Source organism: Castanea sativa, chromosome 6, assembly GCF_040712315.1.
Source record: "Castanea sativa cultivar Marrone di Chiusa Pesio chromosome 6, ASM4071231v1".
NCBI classification, from domain to species: Eukaryota; Viridiplantae; Streptophyta; class Magnoliopsida; order Fagales; family Fagaceae; genus Castanea; species Castanea sativa.
In genome coordinates this window covers 50,397,652-50,422,579 of record NC_134018.1, presented here as the reverse complement: position 1 = coordinate 50,422,579, position 24,928 = coordinate 50,397,652, and the positions used below count along the sequence as shown (strand labels likewise).

The 24,928-nt window shown below is 31.8% G+C and overlaps 1 protein-coding gene across 1 annotated transcript; it reads left to right on the top strand.

Annotated features, from left to right (window-relative positions):
• The first annotated feature begins 811 nt into the window (after window positions 1–811).
• On the top strand, window positions 812–4,111 carry LOC142640137 (putative serine/threonine-protein kinase). Its single transcript, XM_075814230.1, has 6 exons — window positions 812–983; window positions 1,774–1,889; window positions 2,522–2,732; window positions 2,852–3,089; window positions 3,270–3,420; window positions 3,803–4,111. The coding sequence occupies exons 1-6, from the start codon at window positions 911–913 to the stop codon at window positions 4,109–4,111; spliced, it is 1,098 nt and encodes a 365-aa protein (XP_075670345.1). The 5' UTR covers window positions 812–910.
• Window positions 4,112–24,928: the final 20,817 nt, after the last annotated feature.

Sequence of the window (24,928 nt, the reverse complement as noted above, 5' to 3'; positions counted from 1 at the left end):
TAGACTTTTATGTTTGATTTTGTTTAATTTCACTTGGTCATTCATGCATTTGACTCAATTTTCTGTTTGACCTTACATGAAAATAAAATATTTGAAATGTAAAATGTCAAATGGAAAACATAATCAAACTCAATGTAAATTTTGAAACAAAAGAACCTCTATAAAAATGAATTAAACATAAAGGGTACGTAGAAACAAAAACAAACCCAAATTAGTAAGTGTACTTTAATCTTTAATAAGCAGTTAAATTTTAGGAAAAGAAATAAATATTTCTAACCTTATCTATTTTAAAAAACATAATGGTGATTGTAATCAAATAAAAGAAAAAGATGCTACATTAACCATTTACATCACATCAATATAAAGTTCCAAAAAAAAAAAAAAACATTATATCAAAGGTCATCTCGATTTTAAAGGTCTAAAAAATAATACAATTTTTCAAAATAAATCTAAAGAGGACTTATTAAATTTTATATATAATATGTTATATATATATATATATATATATATTAAATTTTATATATAACTTTATATATATATATATGTATGTATGTATATAAATAAATAAAATATAGTTCCCTCCGCTATGGACCACGAGGGAAAAGAAAAGTCTCCGTGAATAAGTCAAAAGAAATGCATATTATTGTTTATTGATCAAACAAATAACAAATCTATCAACTCTACCTGTTTCAGCCGCCTTACATAATTTGGCCATGGAGCAAGTTGTGCCAGAACTTAATTTATCCGTTAATTATTATTACGATAAAAAGAATCCCAGTTCAGAATCACTAGCACTAGCATCACCGCCTGAAAAGTGAAAACTCTCTCTCTCTCTCTCTCTCTCTCTGAGCTCAGTATTTCATAGAGGATCATTGAAGTTTTAAGTGACTAAACAAGTTTGATCAATCAAATGAAGTTATATTTTTTGTGCTTTAAAGGCATCTGTTATTCACAGGAAGCTGACAATGACAACAGCATACAAGGTATTGTAGAATTTGATTAAGCTAGCAGTACTGACTTTCGTTTCTGTAAACTATTGTTCATTTTATGTAGTCATTATCAAGAAGATGCTTATGAAATTTGTTTTCATTTTCTGTTTATGTTGCATTTATAATTTGGTTTTGAGATGATATTGGGAAAAGAAATTAAAACCCTTAAGTCCTATGAAGCTGCAATACTAGTCGATCATATTTGAACTGTTTATTGCCAATAATGTAAGAGAAAGTTTTAGTTCATCCAATATAGCTATAATTTGTGAGAGTTGCTTACCCCATACTTAGGCCAAAAAAATCATTACTTATAGGAGTAGTTGAAACAGTGCTGTTTTTATCCTTTTTAACAGAATCCCAAGAGAATGATAATCCTATAGCATTGTTTTGTTTAATTCTCTTTTATGTGGCATCCTTTTGAAAGTATGCTTAGTTTTCTTATTGATAAGCAAATTTTGTAATGAGAAAATTTAGAATTATTTTTTTCTTTTTTATTTTTAAGGAAAGAACCTTTAGAATTCCTAAGATAAATTACTGTTAATTTGTCAAGAATTTTGTAATTTTGTATTACTGTTTACTATTTTTTATTAGAAGAATTGAGTTTCAAATTCCTCTCTCCTATTTTTCTCCCCTAAAAAAAAAAAAAAAATCCCCCTCTCTTATTACTATAACTGTCAAATGATCAAAACTTCTAAGTTATTAAAAATGTGACTGGAATATTATATGTTTAATTAGTTAATTATTTACTCATAATGAAATTTGGCTAAACCCTTCACAAAACCAGGAGTACAACATTTTGGAAACATGCATACCTTCTCACATAAGGAATTGAAGATTGCCACCAATGGCTTCCACAAATCCAATAAGATTGGCGCAGGAGGGTTCGGCTCTGTTTATAAGGTATGTATTCTCTTTTCCCCTTCCTCTTCTTGTTTTTTATTTAGTTAATTAGGGGCTAAACATATAAAATAACTAAACAAGGTAGCTTAATTAATAGTACACTAGGGTTAGTCTTGCATTGCCCTTAGTATATAACCCTGTGCATATGCATTGGTACATTTAAAAACAATCACAATGTTACACATATTTGAATTCAAATTATACATGGTATTGTTAAAACTTACACATTTTTTATGTTATGAATTTCTAAAATATGTAATAGATTCTCATTATATATATATATATATATATATATATATATATATATATATATATATATATATAAAATTGAATTTGAAATTTTTGATTTTACACCCAACAATTCACTTGTTATAAAAAAAAAATAGATATAATTAACATGTGGCATAAAGTTGAACTCTAATTAAAATTCAATTTAAAATGTAATTAGATTTAGACTCTTCGATTTTTTCACCTAATAATTTATTTGTCAAAAAAATTTAAAAATCAAATAGAACACGCGACATAAAATTGAGCTTCAATTTAAAATTTAATTAAACTTTCTCTAAGCTTTGACTTTAACTATATATATAGAATGCATATATTTCACCACTGACTTTTTGGTTGGACTATAGGGAAAACTTCAAGATGGCAAGGTTGTCGCTGTTAAAATGCTTTCAGTTGAATCAAGTCAAGGACACAATGAATTTATTTCTGAAATAGCTTCGCTCTCCAATATTAAGCATGAAAATCTTGTTAAGCTGCATGGTGGTTGCGTTGATGGTCCTCATAAAATTCTTGTTTACGACTATATGGAAAACAATAGCCTTTCTCAAACCTTACTCGGTATATATCTATACATATTTCAAAATTTTGATATTCAAGGAAAGACAAAGACTGCTTTCATTTTCTTTTACTTTCATGAGGGACATATGCATATCACATATGCGCTCTTAAATTGCTAGGTAGTGTGGAAAATAGAACTAAATTCAACTGGAAAGCACGGCGAAAGGTTTCATTGGGAATTGCTCTAGCAGTTGCCTACATTCATGAGGAAATTAAACCACATATTGTGCATCGAGATATCAAAGCTAGCAATATACTCTTGGATCAGCATTTCAATCCTAAGCTTTCAGATTTTGGCCTCTCAAAGCTAATTCCAGATAACAACACTCACATTAGTACACGAGTGGCCGGGACATTGTAAGTGGAGCTACTAACACATTGTTGGTTTTTTTTTTTTTTTTTTGTGTGTAATAATGCATCTTGGGAGGCTTTGGAGTTCTAACTTAGTACACATTTGTTCCTTTTTCTTTTCTTCTTTCTTTTGGATATCTGAATTCCATTGTGAATTATGTTTGAACAAATAGTTTCTCGTGATAGGGGCTATCTTGCACCGGAGTATGCTACTAGTGGACGATTAACCCGAAAATTAGATGTGTATAGTTTTGGTGTGCTGCTTCTAGAGATAGTTAGTGGCCGATCAATGATTGACTTCGACATAGAAATTGGAGAGTACTACCTTGTCAAGAAGGTATAATAAAATAAAATAAAAAATAAAAAACAGGATTGTATTGTTTAGTGTTAACACCATTAACCTTTTGTTTGGTTATCTTAAACATCTTTAGACATAGTCCCTAAAAACATGGACACTCACTATGATTGTAAAATTAAATATATAGTGCATCTTCAAATCTAAGACAGACTTTCAAAAACCCCTTTCGGTTGATACTAAGAACTAAAAATAATTAATAAAACAAATTATCCTTGGAAGGAAAAAAATTATTTATTTATCTCAACCATTTAATTTACATTTCTTCTTTGAGCATCTTAATTTCAACCATTTAACTAAGGGGGAAAAATTATACAAAAATGTATGATGAATTATTGAACGTGAAGTGTTTTGTCTAATGCAGGCTTGGGAAATGTACAAGGATGACAAACTTCCGCAACTAGTGGATCCTTTGCTAAACAAAGACTTTTGTGAAGTCGAAGCCATTCGATTCCTAAAAGTGGGCCTATTATGTGTACAAGAAGAATGCAGACTCCGACCTCGAATGTCAACGGCCATAAGGATGATGAGTAATGAGATCAACATCGACGACGTACACGTATCGCAGCCGGGGCTCATCACCGATATGATGGCTGTGAGAACTTGCCAAAAACGCTCATTGAACTCCATTAACAGCATGCATAGCCCGGGATATAGCCCTTTGTATCTGTAAATAATGATAATGATAATAATAAAGTGTGCTTTTTTATAAATATTTGGGTGCATTCTTGTGTAGTAACAACTTGTCGCAACAGTTAATATATTAATACTTCGTAAGTCAAATTAAAAAAATAAAATATTTAATTGGATGGTAACTGAAAACAAAAATATCGTAAAAAGTGTTATAGAATATTTATTATGTTTTTTAGACTTTCTTTGGATGTAATCAATGGGGAATGAGAGTTGACTTGTTAATGTTTTTGATGTCATCAATGCGGAATGACTTATGAGAGTACATTTGTTAATGTCACAAATGGTATAAGATATAAGCACTTGAAAGGAGGATTGAAAGGAGGATTGAAAGGAGGATGCAGATTTTGACTTTTAGTTGGATAAAAGGAATTGAAAAGAAGGATGAATATTTTGACGTTTAAAATTTCTTGATTGAATGTTGCTTTGTAGTGCACTAGCTTGGGAATAATCTTCTTTTTTTTTTTTAATATGACTTTGGAATAATCATTAAACTATTAATACGTTGAAATGCAAATAGTACTTTCTAAGTTTGGGTAAATTCATTTTAATCTCCTAACTTAGTTTTCATTTAATTGAGCTTTTTGAGTTTTAAAATTATTCAATTTAGACCTTCTGTAAAATTTCATTAAAAATTTGCGATTAAAAAAATAATTTTCTCACATGAAAAAATCTATAAAATTAATAAAAATATTTTATAGATTTTTTATGTGAGAATTTTGTTAAAAAAAATCTCTTTTCAATTAGTAAATTGCATACTTAATGACATTTTTTAAACAAAATTAGACAAAAAACTTTAATTGAATAAATTAATGCGTACACCCTACATCCTCATCTATGCGGGATCCACCAGGTCTACTTTTATATAAAAGGAGGGTAGTTCACTAAATGTATTGTACATGTACAGTTCACCAAAAAATAGTATTGTACATGTACATCTCCAGTTGTGGCAGCACCGCATCAATAAGACAATAATAAAATTTTCATATATATATGAAAGATAAATTTGTAGGGTTCTAAATCTGACAACACGTTTATTACAAGGCATGATATACCAATGGCGCAACAGACAGCCAAACTTGCTTGTTTTTGTAGGCGTCTTTGTCCCTGGTAGTGAATATAGTACTGTTGTCATTGATTAAATTTTTCCAGGTGGAGCTGAAACTCAATTCTTCACCATCAACAATAATTTATTTTTAAAGAGAGCAAAACAAACTCTGAGTTCTGACCAATTCATGTGGCCACTGGCAAGTAGTGACGAACAGATAAAGTCACTGCAAGCAAGAGAGGTGAGTCAGGTTATTTCCTTTTTGTCATACAGCTTGAATTTATTAGTGGCTAACTGGGTCTTGAATGTGGAATGTCCCAAATAAAATTTGCAGCACTCACTTGGACATTGGCAATTCTCTTTGTTCAATTTGAAACCATGCTAAGTTCAAACTAAAGCCAGTGTCAATGGGAGCCAGGATTTTAGTCTAGATGCAAAATTAAATAAGGTTAAAACTTAAAAGTGAAATTAATTCTAAGAGAATCAATAAAATTAGCAAAATATGTAAATAGAAATTTAATTGACATACATCATATAAAATTTAAGTGCAAATTATGATTTTTTTTTTCTTGTTTGTGCTAATTTACTCAGTCATCATCAATAATTTGTCATAATTTAAAACCTTTACATGATTTCTTCATGTACTACTTAGTATATGAATAAACAATCATTTATCTGCTGCTCTTCTCCGTCAATGACACACACAATTTCTAATAATGAGTTTTTCTATAACTACAATAAAATTTTACAAAATTTTCACAACAAAGTGAGGTGTCAGCCTACCCCAAGCCAAATAATAATAAAATTGTATGAGAAATGATTACAGGTCAAAACAAGTTTATTGTGTAAAATGTTTTGAAATTTTGTGTACCCAACTCCCCATGGACTTTCTCATTAATAATATTAATTACCTAAAAAGATCTTTCAAGTTAATTTCAATCTTGATTTTTGTATTTTTTTTTTTTTGGTCCTTTTACTTAAATATAATATATTATGTTCTATAATTAAATTCAGCGATTACTCTGAATTTAATTTCTCTTTAAAGAAGATAATATTGTTTGTATTGCATTGTTCAATGCAACCATGTGTTTAAATTTAATTGAGGAATCTAATATACTACATCTAAAAAATTGTGCCTAGCTAACTTCTACTATGAAGAGGATATTGCACTATTATACTTTAAAAAAAAAAAAAAAACTGTAAGCCCACTATACAAAAAAGAAAAGGAAAACTTTTCAGTTGGTTAAGAAGTTGGTGTTGGTTGAGTATCAATGTATCACTCTGATTTAAGTCAATTAAGGAGGGTGAAGTTAGAATCTAGGAAGGGTGGTCATAGTCGGTTTGGGTTGAATTTGATACAAATTCACCACTTGAACCAATTTGATCAAGTTACAAAAAGCAGCACCTAATGTTGACATAAGAATTATTTATTTATTTATTTTATAATTCAATAGTTTGAAGAGTCGAGACTTGAACTTGATCATTAGAAATACCAAAAAGGACCATTTTGGTTATAAGACTTTTAGCGTGACCTAAGATTTAGTTGAAGCAGTTTGTAGTTGCCCTTCGGGTGACCGGTTGGACCACGATATAAGCTAACAGTTTGTGGTGAGCCTTTTTGTGTTTCTGGGCTAGACTACCTCCTGCCGCACTAGGCCCGAGTATTCTGGATAAGAGAGTCGGGACCAGCCCAACTACAACTCACTTTGGTCCGGCTTGCGCACAAACTATGCCTTCGTTTGCCGACACTATTGTCATGTGCCCAAGGCAAGTGAAACTGGCGCAGAAGAAAGTTGTGGCGGAATGGGTGCAACAAAACAATGATAAGTGAGATACGTTATTGTTAGGCAAACTAAATAAACAATCTTTTAATAAAAGAAGGGAACGAGTTGTAAGAATAATAATAAAGGCTGGAGGAGAAAATATAACAATAAAAAGTAAAGCCAAAGAAGAATATGACTAATTTGCCACATCTAGCTTAGTTGCGGGGCTGTAGCCAAGGAGGAAACCATTTCCTCAATGTGAGTAACCTCATAAGAGCATCTTGCCGCAGAAATTACACACTTTGAGGGAGCGGACCTGAATGGTTTGTGCCCAAGAGTATTCCTTAACAGAGGGTAGGCTTTAAGAGGGAGAGAAGGAGAAAATCCATTAGTGCATGCTTGTCATTCTAATCTCCCTTACTCTTTTTCTTTTTAACTCTCTGTTTCCTTCTCCTGTTTTACTATTTCAATTCTCCGTAACTCTTCGTTTTTTGTTTTCTCTCTTTTCTTTTAGTGCTCTCTTGTGCAATGTGATGGTGATCACTCTCGTGGTGATTGCTACCGTTTTCCACCCCCTGTGCACGGCAAAGGCTCTTTATATACTACATGCTGTGACTATTTCTTTACCATTTTACCCCTTAATAACATTTGTCTGGTCTGGGTGTCCTTGCCGACCACCACTGGTCTGTTAGTGCCCCAGCCACCACCAGTTACATGTGCTGGCTGTGGCACTCCCCATTACCAAACAAAGAAGGTTATTTTGTTTGTTTGCTCACCATGGCCTTCTCATCTGCCATAGTGTGGGTGTTCTCCCTTCCTATCCCTCATGACATGCACCTAGTAGTTCTAGTTCATCCTCCCTTTTTTGGGTGGTATGTCATCCCAGCAGGACACTCCCTCTCTCTGACCTTTAGCCCATAACCCACCATTCATGTATTGGCTGAGTACAGGCTGGTAGGGTACTTTTTGTGTATGTCCAAACCTGTCTGCTACTCATGCGTTTGTCGTGGTTTGGGGCTCGTCTGTGCGTTCTGCCACCCACCCCTGACCTCTTATAGCGTGAATCGTCTGGTCCTTCATTCTTTATTGGTCTGTTTCTTTGCCAAGACTGGGCCTTGCTTAGGCTTCTCCTTTTAGTCCATTTCTTGCCTTACTCATAGTCTTGTTACTACTCCTACCACACCATTCTGCTATTCTTGCCACGGTGTTATTGGACCCGTGTTTGCTAGGCTTCTTTGGGCCTGCTGCCCAGCCTTCTTTCAATGACTCCGTATGGTCATTCATGTTACATTGCTTTCCCAATCCGTTACATTGTCTGTGGGCTCTTTTGTCCCATTTCTTTCTCCTTGAGCATCCTTGGCACATTTGCTTTCCTTGGGCATCCTCGGCCCATTTCCTAATTCTGCATTTTCATGGGCACCTTGCTAACTTTTTTGGGCTTCACTGGCCCAATTACTTTATCCTTCATCCTTGGAGCTCATGAGCTTTCCATTAACCCCTTTCTTTCTTACTTCGTTACATCAGGCCTACTATGACCAATTCTTGTTTTTCTTCATTACATAATACCCATGGGTTTACTACTTCCTCCTTTGGGCTTCTTTGGGCTCCTTTGCTTTTTCTCAAGACCCATTTATTTATTTTATGGGCTTATGATCCATTATTCCTGCCGTTAATGGCTCCTTCTTATCAATCTGCTAACTCTCTTCTTGTCCATATCGTTGGGCTTCTTCCTGCTGGTGGGCTTTTTCAAAAAATGAGTCTCAACATAGTTCTGGACAACAAATTGGGGGGGGGGGGGGAATCTAACAGTCCAAATATACAATTGTGCTTGCAGCTACGATTTTAGTCTTGGGCCATTTTTAAATCAAGAAGAAAGTTTCAAGCATCCGTTTACAATAAGCTCTTTAACAATAAGCACCCTTTTTTATTCTATTGAAAAAAAAGCACCCTTTTTAGGCTAATCAAATTGTGCCTAATTTCAAAATTTTCCTTAAATTTTTTTAAAGAAAACATTTAAGATTTTTTTCCCTTAAATTAAGTATATGGAAAACATTTCCTTTTTGTTACAACTAAATTCTAAAACTTCTGAAATTGGTGGATAATTGGTTGTTGCGCACTTACAAAATTAGGCAAATTCAAAGTAGTAATCGAGTAAACAAAATTTGTACAGTTCCTCCATGTCAAAGTCATAAACACACTTACCATTAAACATGTGCAAGGTGAACTAAGAACAATTAAATAGTCACATTATTCACATTGTTTGCATCTCAATAGCGTAAAACATATGGCATTTACGTATTTTGAACCAATCAATAGAGTTTTTCATTCACCAAATTAATGCACAAAATAGGATTGAAGGTTCATGCAAAGTTTCATGTGAGTCTAAATCTTCTGTCCAACTCTTCCTGCTTCACTATATACTCCACAAATAAAAACATGTCATGTCTATCTAATTTATTAAATGCTAAATTTATGCCTTATATTATTTCAACTTCCTCAAATAAATAAATTAACAACCCATCATGTGTAGGTAATTTTTTTTTTTTTTTTTTTTTGAGAATGATCATATGTAGGTAATTGAAATAATAGAAGACATAAACTTAGAATTTAATAAATTAGATGGACATATGGTATGTTTTTTTTGTGGAGTATATAGTGGAGCAGAAAGAGTGGGATAGAAGATTTGGACTCGTCATGTGTGCCCTTCAATCGAAATTAACACGGCAAATTGAGTGTTATAGCCTACATTACGAGTGTGGATCCAAGTAAATTAGAAATTGAATTAGATTGTCTGAGTGTTGAGTTTTATATTTGAGTGTTTATTAGGTCAATATGAGCTATAAAAATTATTTTGTAACTTGAAAAATCTTTTGGGGGTATAAGGCAAATGTAGGTAGTATTTCTTCCTAGATTGTGAAAATTAGCGAGATGATATTTTTCCTTTAAATTATAGATTATTAAAGGGGGGGGATTGAACAAACACTATAAGGACAATTTATCTTTTTAAATAATTCGATCAAAATATTTTGTTGTTTCATGTTGATGACTCTCTCTCTCTCTCTCTCTCTCTCTCTCTCTCTCTGGCTTAAAAATATTACTTATTGTAAAAAAATTAGATAGCAAAGTCTAGATGCATGGACAAGCATGTACGTATTTTTCCTTGGGAAAGATATAAAGAGTTATGGCTTGGAGGACATAAAAGAGCACTTCATTAACCTTCCTTGGGCTGCATGATTAGCCTTGCAAATAGGCTTGTAATGCTTGCGAGCCCATGACAGGAATGTAGTGCACAAGCTGAGTTACACAAAATATCTTATTACCTATCTTGCAAATAGGAAATGATCCATGAATAACACAATGTACCGTGGCTTAAAAAGTAAAAACACACAAAACTCTTTTATATTTGTTGAACAAAGTCACAAACAATTTTTAGGCCATTGTTCAATTCACACCCAAAAAAAAAAAAAAAAAAAAAAAAAAATGCCAACCTAATTTTAAGTTTTGCTTATTTTTGTGATCTCTCTCATTCAGCAAGTCCAAGAGGCACCATTCCCATTTGGGAAACAAGACAAAACAAACCAAGCCAAATCAACCTAATTACCTCAATCGGTGTAGGACTATATTTGTAACATTCCTAATTGCAAATTCTGCATAATTCCACATCCATCTATAGAACCCATTTCCCAATGGCTGCAACCCCTGAAAATACCTATTCTCACAAGTCATATATTTTGAATTTTGGGCATAAAAGAGCGTGTGGGCAAAGGAAAAACAGGAAGGAGGAAACAAGTTCTGCAGAGGATGCTCAACACTCACTTCACTTAGGGAAATTCTATACCCATTTTCTCTAATTCAGTAGGTTCCGAAAGTAATTTTCCATCACTTGGTTGCACTCCTCAAGTGCCTTTTCTTTCACTCTCTCATAAATCTCCTGCCATCTTCCTTATTTCACTTAATATAAGTTTACTCTCTGCATTTATTGCTAGATGGCTTCATATGATATTGCTAAATACATTTATTGACATAGATTTTTTTGATAAACATGCTTATTTAGGTCGCGAATTTAGAAAACTTAAGGGACATGCTGTAAATCTAAAAGTTTTACGTTTTATCCACTACATTATTGGCCAATAGAATTTTTAGAATGCCTCGTTAATATAACTCAAAGGCTAAAACACCACTTCTTTATGTATATTCGTTTAACCTTAGTAACTAAATAAGTATATTTGTTTGCCCTACAAAGAATAGCTTAATTAATTTCATCATCTTATCAACTATATTTATATTCTTCATAGCCTAACTTACTTGAACATAAAAAATAAAAAAAAATTATAAAAAAAACCAATTTTTCATTAATTTATTATTTCTAACACTCACTTGCCTAGGAGAAAACATAATGCTATCCCATGGACAGGCAGTATCCCACATATACCATTCGCATCTACAAATAATAAGATTCACATATGCAAGTTATCCCCTCCAAAGATGCTCAACAAAACCGATCGAGTAACAGTTTTAAATGAAATATATTGTTTTTCTTTTTCTTTTTTTGGGTCCCAATCAAGAAGTCAAAATGCTAACAGATCTAACAAAAACTAATAAAATTTAACAATACCAGCAGCCATTTGACCGGATTTATTAGTCCATGAAAAGAAATTCAATTTGTAGCATATTTTAAGCACATGTGTGCAAATTTTGGTAAACGATGGGCGAAAATGGGCAAATGCCCATTTCGCACAAAAAAAATTGGCAAATGCCCCTCTTTTGAAACTTCATTTTCTCAAAATCGAGTTTCAAAAAAAAAAAAAAAATTTGGAGCCCTATAGCGACGTTTTAAGGAGCCTTATAGGTCTAGTGACCCTATACCGACTATCACTGCGCGGCGGTTTGAAGCGCTGGGAAAAAAAACGCCGAGATAGGAATTTTGACTCTATCCCAGCGCTTTTTGGGGCTATCCCAGCGGTTTTGAAAACGCTGGGATAGCCCCATTTTTTTGTAGTGTTATAGTGACGTTTTAAGAACCTATAGTGGCGTTTTTTAATTTTTTTCGAGTTACAAAACGCCGCTAGAGTTCCTTAAAAACGTCGCTAGAGTTCCTTAAAAACGTCACTAGAGTTCCTTAAAAACGTCACTATAGGCTCCTTAAAACGTCGTTATAGGGCTTAACTCGATTTTGAGAAAATCGAGTTTCAAAAGAGGGACATTTTCCTAATTAGTTTAGAAAATGGGACAACATGCTGATTTTTTTTCGCGAAAAGGGCAAAAGCCCATTTTGGCCGTAAACAATGGTAACAGAACATAGCAATCTTATCCCTTAATTAATTTTATGTTCATTCTTTGTTTGCTGACTTTCCATTATCAACCATGAAATGGGGGCAAGAATTTCAAATGTTGGTATAAAAAAAGTTTCTCAGAACCATATCAACTTGGAGAGTATCAAAGAATATTTAAAGGTACGAAACACTTCCACAATTTGGTTCCCTTTTCCATTCACAAAAGTGACGGATGAGAAAAGTATTTCCACCCAAATTAGAATATTATAACGTGGTTGAGTTAGCCGAGGGTGATGTTTTTGCCAAAAGGTTTGTGACCAAATAACTTGTAGATAAGCCCCTAGAGGGGTGGCCTGGTGGTTGGGATCCGTAAATTAGCTTTGAGGTTCCTTGTTTGAGCCTGGGCCAGTGCTTGGGGAGGAGTGTGGGTATCTCTGCTGAGGAGCTCCTGATTATCAGCTCTCTCGAGATACTAGGGTAATGTCTGTAGTCACCCCGGACTACAGTAACTATAGCTCAATTTAATATTCCTTAGTGGGAGGTGCCCCTATGGTCAAGCCCCTATGAGTCACAATGGTCACCCTTGCCCCCCCTCCCCTCTCATTCAGCCAATATATATATATATATATCTTGTAGATAAATTATCAGACTCTTTGAAAAAAAAAATACAAACTTCATTTCAAGCAATAAAGAAATTTTACGAGTCTTAAACAAAGCCTAGTCCACATTAAAATTGAGGAGTGAAATAGGCTTTTCACTTTTGGAAAAGTCTACTAAGGGCATCCCCAACAGCTTCTCCATATTTTTGTACTGTTTAAACAGTGAACAGTGATATTTAACTTTTACCTATTTACTTTTTCAAATACATCTTCCAACAGATTTTCTATCATTTCTCTATCTCATTTAAATAATATTTTTTCTTTTTTTAACAACTATATTTTTCAATAAGAAGTGTTACATCCACAACATTTTTCGCAATACTTTCACAACAAAATTTATGTGGAAAGTTGTTACTAGTTCTAATTTGAACCCACCACTGAAATTATTTTTTTACTCACCAATATTAACTAATAACAATCTGTTACTTAAAATTTATTATGAAAATATTGTGGTAGCATTTCTCAATTAGGATTTTTTATTCTTTATATTATTTTTCCTTTTCTTTCATTTTATTTTCATCTATACGCTTCATTTCTTCCTCTTTTTTTCTTGTTTTTCTCTTCCACACACGTGTCTAGTGTCCTATATTTATCCCCCTCCCCCTTTCTTTTATTTTCTTTTTCTCCGTCATTCAAGAACATTCCAGCGAATCCAGCTCTCATTCTCTCTTTCTTTCTCTAGTTTTCTCTTTTTTTCTTTTCTTTTTTTTACTTGATTCCAGAACATTCACTAGCTCTTTCTGCGACAAGAAAAGAAAGAGAAGAGGCATAGAGAGAAAGAACAAGAGAGATGGGTTATTGTGCCATCGCTCATCTTCATCCCCAACGCAGTCCAGATGGGTCAGATGGCTTCTGTCTTCTTTCTTTTTTTTCTTTTCTTTTTTTGCTTTTATTGTTATGATTTGATTAATTTTAAAATTGTGTTTTTGAGCTTGTATTCTAATAATCTGATTATGCTTGAGGTTAGAGATGTTTGAGAGAAAGATTGTTGTGTTTGTAGCCATAGTGTTTGTAGCTATGAGAGGAGAGAGAAAGAAATTTTTTTTTTTTTTTTATTGAGATGTATGAATTTTTTAAGTAGAAAAATTTATTTGGAGTTGCTATAGTATTCGCTAGATCAAGAGAACGACTGTAGCAACTTCAAAAAATATTTGGAAAAGTTTTGCATATAGAGAAACGGTTGGAGCTAGTTTTTTGGGCTTACTCTCCAAAATATAGATTTAACTAATCTATTGGAGATGCTCTAAAGCTTTCTCTCCAAAAAAAAACGAAAAAAAAAAAAATTACTAAAGCTAAGGAATTTTCCTTTTCAAGCCTAATATAGTAGAAGAGAAACACTATAGGCCTCCACATAAAAATAAAAAGTATGAGCATCTCTATCAGCTTCTCTATATTTTTGTACTGTTTGGATAGTGAACTGTGACATTTACTTCTTACCTATTTACTTTTACAAATACATCTTCCAACAGATTTTCTATCATTTCTCTATCTCTTTTAAATATTATTTCTTTATTCATTATTTTTTTTTTTTTACAACTACACATCTTCCAACATTTTTTTATTTAATAACTGATTGTTATAATAACTAAAAATGTTTGAAGTGCGAACAAGAAACACTACAGTGTTCTCTACTTGTAGAGAAGCATTGTAGCAATTCTATAAAAAAAAAAAAATGGAAATGGAGAAGCTGTTGGAGTGGGTTTTGGAGGTGTTTTCTCTCTAAAATTTGCTTTAAAGAAGCCATTGGAGATGCTCTAAGACCGTAAACTTGATTAAAAGGTAAAAATCATAAGAAATATGGCATCCATCAAATCCTCAAATTCTAAAGGAAAAAAATAATAATTTGTTTTATTTGAGGCAAATTAGGTCATACTCCAACACCCTTTTACTCTTCGTTATGCTTCACATTCTTCAATTATGACACAACCTCATTTCATTTTATTTACTTGGTTAGATTGGAATTAAAGTTTTATTTGAAGGTGAGATGGTTACATTCAAGGTTGTCAAAATCGGGATCTTACGTAAGATCGTGAGAGGTAGGTGGGATTGTAGATCGTAGGATTAGATCGTGGATAGTAAAATCCTACATTATTTAATAAAAAAATTGATATGTTAAATAATCACATAAATTATAAATTCATAAAACTAAAAATTTGCATCCATTTGATGTAATTACCATATATCATTACATTTATTTGTAAGTATCATTTAAAGAGGTTAAAAATCTCAAAACGTGACATTCTATTGGGATGTTATGTTTCATTTGAGTTCAATTGATACTCTATTTCTCTACATTAGAATAACAAAACTTAATCTATTGAGATGTTATTTTTCATTTAAGTCCAATTAAACCTTCTATCAAATTAAAGAAGATTATAAAAAATTAGGATCATTTAGAATCATCAAAATCGTACGGTCCTGGACGATCGCAAAGATTCTTGAAAGATCCAAATCGTTTTGGGCAAGTAGGATCGTAAAATCGTAGAATCCAGATCTGGATTTTAACAACCATGGTTATATTGACTAAACATGTCATATTTGTTGGTAAGGGTTATGTTCATCAAGGTTTCTTTTGTAAATATTGATAAAGTTATTAATATTGAGATACGATTGTGTGGAATGATGCCACTTTGATTAATATCGTCACTGATTCATCTTCCCAAATATTACGAGGTGGGATGAGTTTTTGGGGCAACACACTGACACCAAGATGCTAAATATGACTTCTTCTTTTCTTTTTCTTTTTTTTTTTTTTTCTTTTTTTGATGAAGCTAGATGTGACTATTAAAGAGATTATTTATGTATAACTTTAATTACATTACTTTTTAAATCGATCATGTATTTTGTTTAAATAATATACATAAACAATCTTAAAAATCGTCATAAAATAAGTTGGAGGAGATTCGATTCTTTTTTCTTTTTCTTTTTTTTCGAAGAGATTCGATTCATTGTCAAAAAGTAATAGAGAAATATTACGGAGACTTTGCTAGATATTCGCGGTAGCACTTTTCCTACATGGAGGTGATTCTTCAAAATGACATTGTGACAGCTTCTTCACCCACGGAAATTTGATTTCCCTTTTTTATTTCTTGCAATTTGTTTTCTATTTTCACCTAATTATTTTTTTTAAGCCACATGACCTGATCGTTAGCAAAACAATTTTGAACATTGATAATGCTCTGTCTTTTGTGTGGACCTAACATCAATTATTAATTCAATGTTGGACTAGCTTTTGTCTGGACTTAACATTCTTTCATATAATTTTGGATTAGTTTTCAAGTGGACTCAACACATAATATATAAAATACAAATAATATATGCTTTTTTTAATAATTTAAAAAAAAGGGGTCAAAATTGGGAACTAGAACCGGTTTTAGCGGTTGAACCGTTGTCATTAGAAGACACCAGCGGCATTTATAAGTTGTCATTGTTGAAACTTGAAATAAGGGGAAACACAAAATCTGACCTCGCTTATTTGGTTGGAAATTTTCGTATCCATGAGAGGCAATTCCCAAGTGGAGAAATCAAATTTACTTATATATTCAACTCTTATTAATTTATCAAAAAAAAAAAAAAAACTCTTATTAAGTCTCGCATACAATAGCCATGCCATTTATTTTCCAATTCTAGAAAATCAATGTAAAATTTATCCTATGTGTTAGGTCTAAAATTATTATATGTTGGCAATCCGTACTTAAAATGTGTCCAATTGTATTTTGATTTGAGTTGTAAGTTCTTAATGTCAAGAAGTATGTTTAAAGATTATGCTTGAAGACACAAATGACTACCTCTGCTCAACAATTGCTGAATTTGCTACTTTGACTGCAAGCTTGATGGCATTTTGACCAATTGAGGATGACTTCAGTACGAGTCCATCCTCGATACCTTTTGACCAATTAAGATTTGCGGATTTAGTTTTTGCTAAAAACATTTTTTGTTTTAAATTGGCTGTATAAGTGGGTTCCTATAACCTTAATTGAAGAGCCTATGTATAAAGGCTCATTACGACTTCTTATAAGGTTGTAAAATTAAAGCAAATATCCTAGGGTATTTACTATTTAGAGAGAAACCCTAGCATCTATCTAGTGAACTTGGGAGTTCAGAAACTCAAGAGAAGGAGATTTTGTTGCTACCATTGTGTGCCAGGGGTTCCGTACTAAGCATCGTTTTCAACACCAACCATTGAATATTCTATTGGAGTTTTATGTGAAGCTATTGCACAAAGCTACATCAATTAAGTTGTTGTTGTAGACTTAGACACGGATGGAATTTCGTGCTCTAAGGGCTTGTTTAGATTAAGGGAGGAGTAGAGGGGAGTAAAGTAAAATTAGTTGAAAATAAGTTAATTTTGAGCTAATTCTTATCTACTCTATTCCATTCTCCCTCCTTTACCCTCAATCCAAACGGACTAGAAGAGTCCAACTAGTTGGAGCTATGTATGGTCATATGAGTAAATTTTACTGTAGGTGGAAATACTTGGATTGTGTATATTTTGAATTGTTGTACTTCCATACTACATAGTGAATTCGTTAAGTTGATGGTAAGCTTCAAATCATCCATCGAGTTTTTCCATCATAACTATTTCGCATTTGTCAAAATTTATTATTTATTGCACTTAGATTTTGCGGTATAGTTGTGTCTATCATAAACTGAATTGAACTATTGCATAATATAACTAATTAATCAACTTAGGTAATTAATTAATTTAATTGAGTTCTAAATTTCCTAACACAATGTAAAACATAAAGATTGCTCCTCATAGTCGAAAAATAGAATACGTTCATCATACACGTATATATATACATCTCATAAGGTTTTGTTTGCATGGAATTCTGTCTGCAGGAGCAAAGAAAAAGACTGATTCGATCCATTGAACCATATGCTTGGTATTGTGATAACAATTGAAGGAGATGGACATCAGTGACATTGAAATATTGGAGCCGGGACACATCACATGAATGTAAGAGTGGGCGACCGAGGCTTATCAAAAAAGCATGCCAGCATGCATGGCCTGCACTTTGTCACTCACACACCTTTTGCGCAAAGGGTTCTCTGTGTCTCGTAGCAATACTAATAGTACTAATTTTTGACCGATTTGGATTTATACATGCACCGCCATGTTGCATGTCCAGAGAAACTTTGCAATATGCATGCCCAAATTAGCCTTGTCTTTTAAACGGAGAAACAAGGACACGGACATGTGTACGGATATGGGTACTAATACGACGCGGCGACACGACAAATTTTGAAAAATATAAGATATAAGTACAACAAGACACGTCTATTAAATAACTATTAAATATATTTATATTTATATTGCTATATATTATCAATCATTTATTTTTCATATAATGTTATATGTGTGTGTGTGTATATATATATATCAAGTTAAGAGTAATAATGTATAGTAAAGCAAATTCACTACTATTAAAGGATGTTCAGAAATTAGAATACAAATTAGGAATAAAGATCATTATTCATTTTCAAATGCACCAGGACTATTACTATTCAGAACATGATTGCTCTCTTTGTTTTGTGAAAAGATATTCGATTTCTCTTATTTTCATATTTCGGTTGTAACTTGTATTTTTTTTTAAAATAGCATGGCTAAGACATGCATACTGAACAGTCCGAGGCCTCTCCGGCATCCAACACACGTGACATGTTGGACATATATATAGCGCTCCAAATGATGTGTCTATACTTCCCTACTTTCTCAAAAGAAATGAAATATATAAATTTAACCCAAAAATAATAATAATAATAATACAAGCATAGCTAGGTACCTGATCAAGTAATACTGTAATAGTAAATCTGAGCAAGGACAGAAAAATCAAGGGATCTTAGGAAATAGAGTTATATGGCAGTGTACGTGAGCTTTGATTTTATTTTCAAAATCGTAGGAAGTACCTAGAAGGTAGACAAGAAGGGACTAAAATTCTGGAAACACTTGAGTATAGTTCTAGAAAGTTGGGATTAGAATTTAGGGGCATCTTTTTTTTTTTTTTTTTTTTTTTTCCTAACATACCAATGTACACTGAAAAGTGAAAATTCAGTCGTACAGTTTGGAAGTAGAATTCAAACTATAAAGTTTTAAACTTTGTTTTGATAAACTATAAAGTTTTAAACTTATGTATTGCTATCCTAACTCATCATATTCTTATTTTTGTTTTCTTGGGTGGACAAAGTCAATCATAGATTTTGAAATATAATTCATCCGAGGACTAAATTAGATGAGACAAAACATTTACCATGAATTTCATTATAGCTGCTTTATTTTACCACCAGCAATTAACCCAAACTATAGTTTTCATGATACAACAAACTGCAATCTTTCACAATCACGTGCTTAATTTTTCCTGGTAAGAAAAAGGGTATGTTCTATCATATCAAGGATAGAAAAAAGCAATGTCGGTTTAGGTTTGACCCCAGCTCCAACCTCTTTTCTAAACTCAATTCGGATGAAAATGATAGGAATAATTTATGTACAGGAAATGAAGTAGAGTGAAGCTGCTTCACCATATACGTGAAGCAAATCAATGTGCTAATGCTTTGGCTATAAGGAAACGCCAACGAGACCCTTGTGTATATGATACATGTCTAACTCTTGATATATATATATATATATATATATATATATATATATATATATATATATATATATATATATATATATATATCTTTTTGTTATGGGATTCTAGTGGTTGAGTGCTATGTACTAAGAACACTATGTGATCTGTTTGTAGAATTAAATAAATTCTCCATTTCATCAATTTAAAAAAAAAATGGTTTAGGGGGTATGATATTTTACTTTATATCAGAAAGGTGGATATCCATGCATATATACTAGACTTTTGTTGATGAGTGCCAGGGTGCTCATTAACTAATGTATTATGTATAAAACGCAGGAACCTCAATTATAATGGTCTAAGTATCTACCATGCGGCAAATTGATTGAAAATGAAAGATTATTCTCTTCATTTAATCTTTCACCTCAACAAAATTTTGTATTTATATCAAAGTATTTTTTTTTTTTATATACAAGATTAAATTTCTATTCTAGTCTAATCTAAGTGTATAAGTGTGTGAAGCTCCCTCCTAGAGACTTAAACCCCGGTCCTTGCCCTCCACACTCCATAAGCATTTATACTTGTAGAGTGATCACCGCACCAAAAGTGCACGGTGATTATATCAAAATATTAATAAATTAACCTGTAAATAGAGTAAATACGTTTTTTTTTATATATATATATACAAGATAAAAATTCTACTCTTGTCTAATCTAAATGTATATGTGTGTGAAGTTTTCTTTTGAAGACTTGAACCCCAGCCCCTACTCCCAACATCCCACAAGCACTTATAATAATGAAGATTGGAATATGACTTTTTTATTATTATTATCATATTTTGTTACTTAGGCAAAATTGAAACAAACACTAGAAAAAAGGATAAAAAATACGATTAATAACACATATAATCAAGAATATAAAAAAGCATTATGGGCTTAAATTAGTCAAAATAATTAAATATTTGTGGATTTATTAAAATAACATATTTAAAGTTTTTATTTCACTAATTTTATGGTTATCTTTCTAACTCCTTTTATTGACACGGGCTTAAATTGTATGTCACTAACTTTTTTTAGCGACATGCAAAATATATATACACACACACTCACACACACAGAATTTTTATGGTTTTTTAAGATTTATATAAAAAAAAAAATTTGATCTGGAGTATGACATTCTTACTCAATTTTAATTATAGCAATTGAAACAAAGTCCATCAAAAGACAAGAGCAATTTTTTTTTTTTTTTGTATAGAACAAAATAAAATTTAATAACACGCTATTAATAATATAAAATAAATTGTAAAGACCAAAAATCACACTAGGAATTAAAGCCCACTTAGAACAGGAAGTGGATCCAATCACTCAAGACCCAAAACAAAGAATTTGTAAAAAGTAAATAAAACAATAGAGGACAGCTTTGTCCCGAGGATTCCATTCAGAATAAAAAGAGGAAACATTCTTTTACAGGCTTTCTCGAGGAGGAATCCATTACATTCAAATAATATTGGTCATTCAATTATCAGAGTTGTGTTCATCTCTTTCTCCACCCCACTAGCCTTTTTCATCCCTATCTATACTCCTTTCTCCTTGCATCGCAACCATCCATCTCCCACCTAATCACCTTCTTTCGTTGACACTTGTACGATTACTTGTAGAGGGTGGTGAAAATAAACTGCCTAGCTGTAATTTGTACTGTTCAGGTCACCTCCATATCAATGCAGCTGATAAAGCTGTTGCTCATCATTTAATGCGGCCAGGAAACTAGGTGCAGAGTATTCAATGCGGAGTCCACAAGCTGTCTACCCTTAAACCAGAGACTTTCTTTCTCAGCCATACATCACCGGTCTACTCTTTGTACTTTTCCATGCAATCTTCGTCCTCGGGTCCTCGGCCCTCAGCCCCCTTAATACCCACTTTTGACCCTTGATCTTCATCCTCGGTCATCGGCCTCCCACATAAATAATTTTATGCTTAAATTAGTAAAAATATTTAAATATTTGCAACTCATTCAAGTAATAGGTTCATATTCTTTATTATAGTAATTTTAGAAAAAAAAAATTCATTTCCTCCGTTTCTAATGACATGTAACATAATTAAAGTCGATTCCCCAACTATTAGAACACATGATTGCTAAAATGTATGAGTTATAAAATATTTTTTGACAAATTAATTCAAAATGTACTGCACATTGCATAGGACATCGACAAATATCAAGAAAATCATAGATAACTATAATGAATTTATGCTTGCAAGCCAAAGAATTATTATTATTTTAAGACTCTTGTTAACAAGACCCATATATTATTCTATATAATAAATCTGTGTCTTAGAAGCCATAATTTTGTTTTTCCATACAATTGGTTGTTTTCTCTTTGCTGCACTCTACTTGCAGCAAGTGGTTATAAAATCGTTTGGGGCGATTTAAATTAAACTTAATTTTTAAAAAATTCAACTAAAACCATAAACTTTTTAAATTATTTCAATTCATACCCTCAACGAATCACTATTAACTAAAAGTAAAAGAAATTATCTATAAAAAAAAAAAATCATTTCATGTGAAATCATAGCATGCATTTGGAATGCTATATGAGAACAATGAAATTATAATACCAAGTCATTTAGTTATTATCACCAAAATTTTACAATAATTATATATATATATATATATATATATATATATATATATATATATATATATATATATCTCATATAAACTCATGCCTAGGGGTGTCAATGTTCAACCCAACCCGCGAACACGACGCAAACCCGACACAGGTTTTTTTGGGTTAGGGTTGGGCCTTAATGGGTTTGGGTCATAAAATGGTCGATCTGAAAGCGACACGATAAGAAAAGTGTCATAAGCGGGTCAACACGCGTAACCCGCAATAGACACATTTGACACGCCAATTTATTTGTGTCAACCCGAAATGACCCACTTAACACAATCCGTTTAACTCGTATAACAAATAAATATTCATCTTATTTTAGATTTATCAAATACCTTTTATATCCAACATATATTTTAAATTTAGAAAGAAATGTGAGTAATTACAAAATTTTACAATGGATATAATTGGAAATTGAAACTTTACAAACCCTAGATCTCTAAACCCTACAAACCCTAAATCTCTAAACATTCATATAAATATCTTTTCTTTTTTTAATTTCAGTCGTACTACTCTTCTCATGCCCAATTCTCAAACTCAAAGTGTCAACTCTCAAACCTATTATTTCTCTCTCTCTCTCTCTCTCTCTCTCTCTCTCTCTCATGTGTTTATTTTTTCTACATAATGCTTTTGTACAATAAACTTTGAACCCTTTGATTGCATGATATGACCCACTTGTATTTGTTGAACTATGTTATTTTATTTTTGTTGAACTATATTATTTTGAATTTGGGTTGAAGAGTACTCACTTCTTTTGGAGTGTAAAGAATTTATTTCTAGATGAATGTTATATTTTTGTTGAATTATATTATTTTGAATGTGGGTTGAAGACTTGAAATGTATGCACTCCTTTTGGGATGCAAAAAAAATTATTTCTAGATGGATGTTATATTTAATATTATGCAGGTTGAAATGGGTTGTGTTACATTCTTATCAATCCAATACTGCTCGTTTATTAAGCATGTCAAATGGGTTGGGTCAGGTCAACCTGCCTTATTAACAGGTCGGGTTAGGGTTGAAAGATCATGATACGATTATTAAATTAATGAGTTGGGCTAGGGTTGAACTATTTAGTCAAATACCCCTATCTCAACACGACACGAACTCGACACGCTAACCCGAATTGACACCCCTACTCATGCCCAGATTATAGTTGCGCCAAGGGGAGATGTTAATTTTCTCTTCTTTTTTCAAATTTTTTTTTCTTATGTACGTATTGTAATTCATTTCAAATATATTGAAATAATTAAACTAATTGCACTAGGTAATACTCTAATACCCAAGTTTGAAAATTTTTGGTGAGTTCCAGTTTACTCAACTAGTAAAGTCTCTGATGGTTGAATAAAAGATTTGAGATTCAATCTCCGCCTAAACAAAAAACTTATTAATATCTTGGTATGATGATAAAGAGCTATCATTAAAAGCGAAAGTCATAAGTTGAAACTTTCTCTAAAAAAAAAAAAAAAAATTTGAAGAAAATACAACATTTTTGCTCTCTTATTTTTATTGCCTATTTTATTATTCCATTTTAATATTGAAATATTTATTTTCTCTTACATATAATTCTTACATAGTACATTGGTACGTACTAGTTATATGTAAATGCTATTCAAGTTAGCGACATATCTCGAAAAGTTTCAGATATGTACTGGAGATTTCTAACATAAAAAAGGCAACGACAATATTTTTCAATCAGGAAGAGAATCTTAAAGATCACTGACATTTCCAAGCATTACGCAAGACATTGTTCAGATCTATCCAACTAGGAAACTTATTATAGAAGATCTCTCTCCGTAGCTAGTTCATGTTGTTGATAGGAATAGAACGAACAAAATTTAGTTACAAAATTTATTTTAGCTTAAAATTACAATCTTACTTAGTATCATTAATATTATTATATATTCTAAAAATCTAACCGTTAAATTATATGTTCTTTATATTCTTAATATATATGTCAAATTTTGTGTCAATCGGATATTATTTATATGATCTATAAAATTATATTTTATGCATAGTTTTAAACTACAAAAACTTGCAATTTAAACAATTTATTGATGACATAATTATTGATCTTTAATTTTCTAAAAATTTTGCAAGCATGAAGGATATAAAAAGAAAATGTAATTTAATTGTGAATTTGTTAAAATTTACCTTCAATAAAAAGAAATTAAGTAAGATTATAACTTTAGGCTACATTAATTTTGTAGCTAAAATTTGTCCAATATATCAGTTCATGCTTTAGCCAAGAGAGCCGATTTTCTTTCCATCACATTACAGGTAGAATCTTGGGCTATAGCTTGGTTTTTACAGTTTTTATTTTTCCAATCAAAGGCCCTCTCTAATATTTTTTATAAAAAAAAAAACTTTTCTGAGAAACCCTAAATTAAAAAACTTGGCAGAAGTACTTGCATCAGTAAGAAATTTCAAAAGCAACATTTTTCCCACGATATGTAACATATTTCAGTTTTTCTTCACAAACCAAGATGGACAAATTAATCCTATTAATTGAAAAAACTATTCTTTTGGGTATCACTAATTACAACTTTTTCTTTTCTTCAAAATGTGGGCATGAGAAACTCAAATACTGATTAACTTGACAATACCATTGAACTATAAGATATTTTAGCTAAAACATTATTTTTACAAACTATCACATTTATTTTTTTGGGATGCAAACAAGAATTTTGGTAAGTGTGAAACTCAACTATCATATTTGAAACCATCAAAAAAGTATTTGAAACTATTAATTCATCTGGGGTTTTTCTGCTTAATCTCCATCAAGAGGGATGCATAAAGTAATGTCTGATAATTTTCTTTACC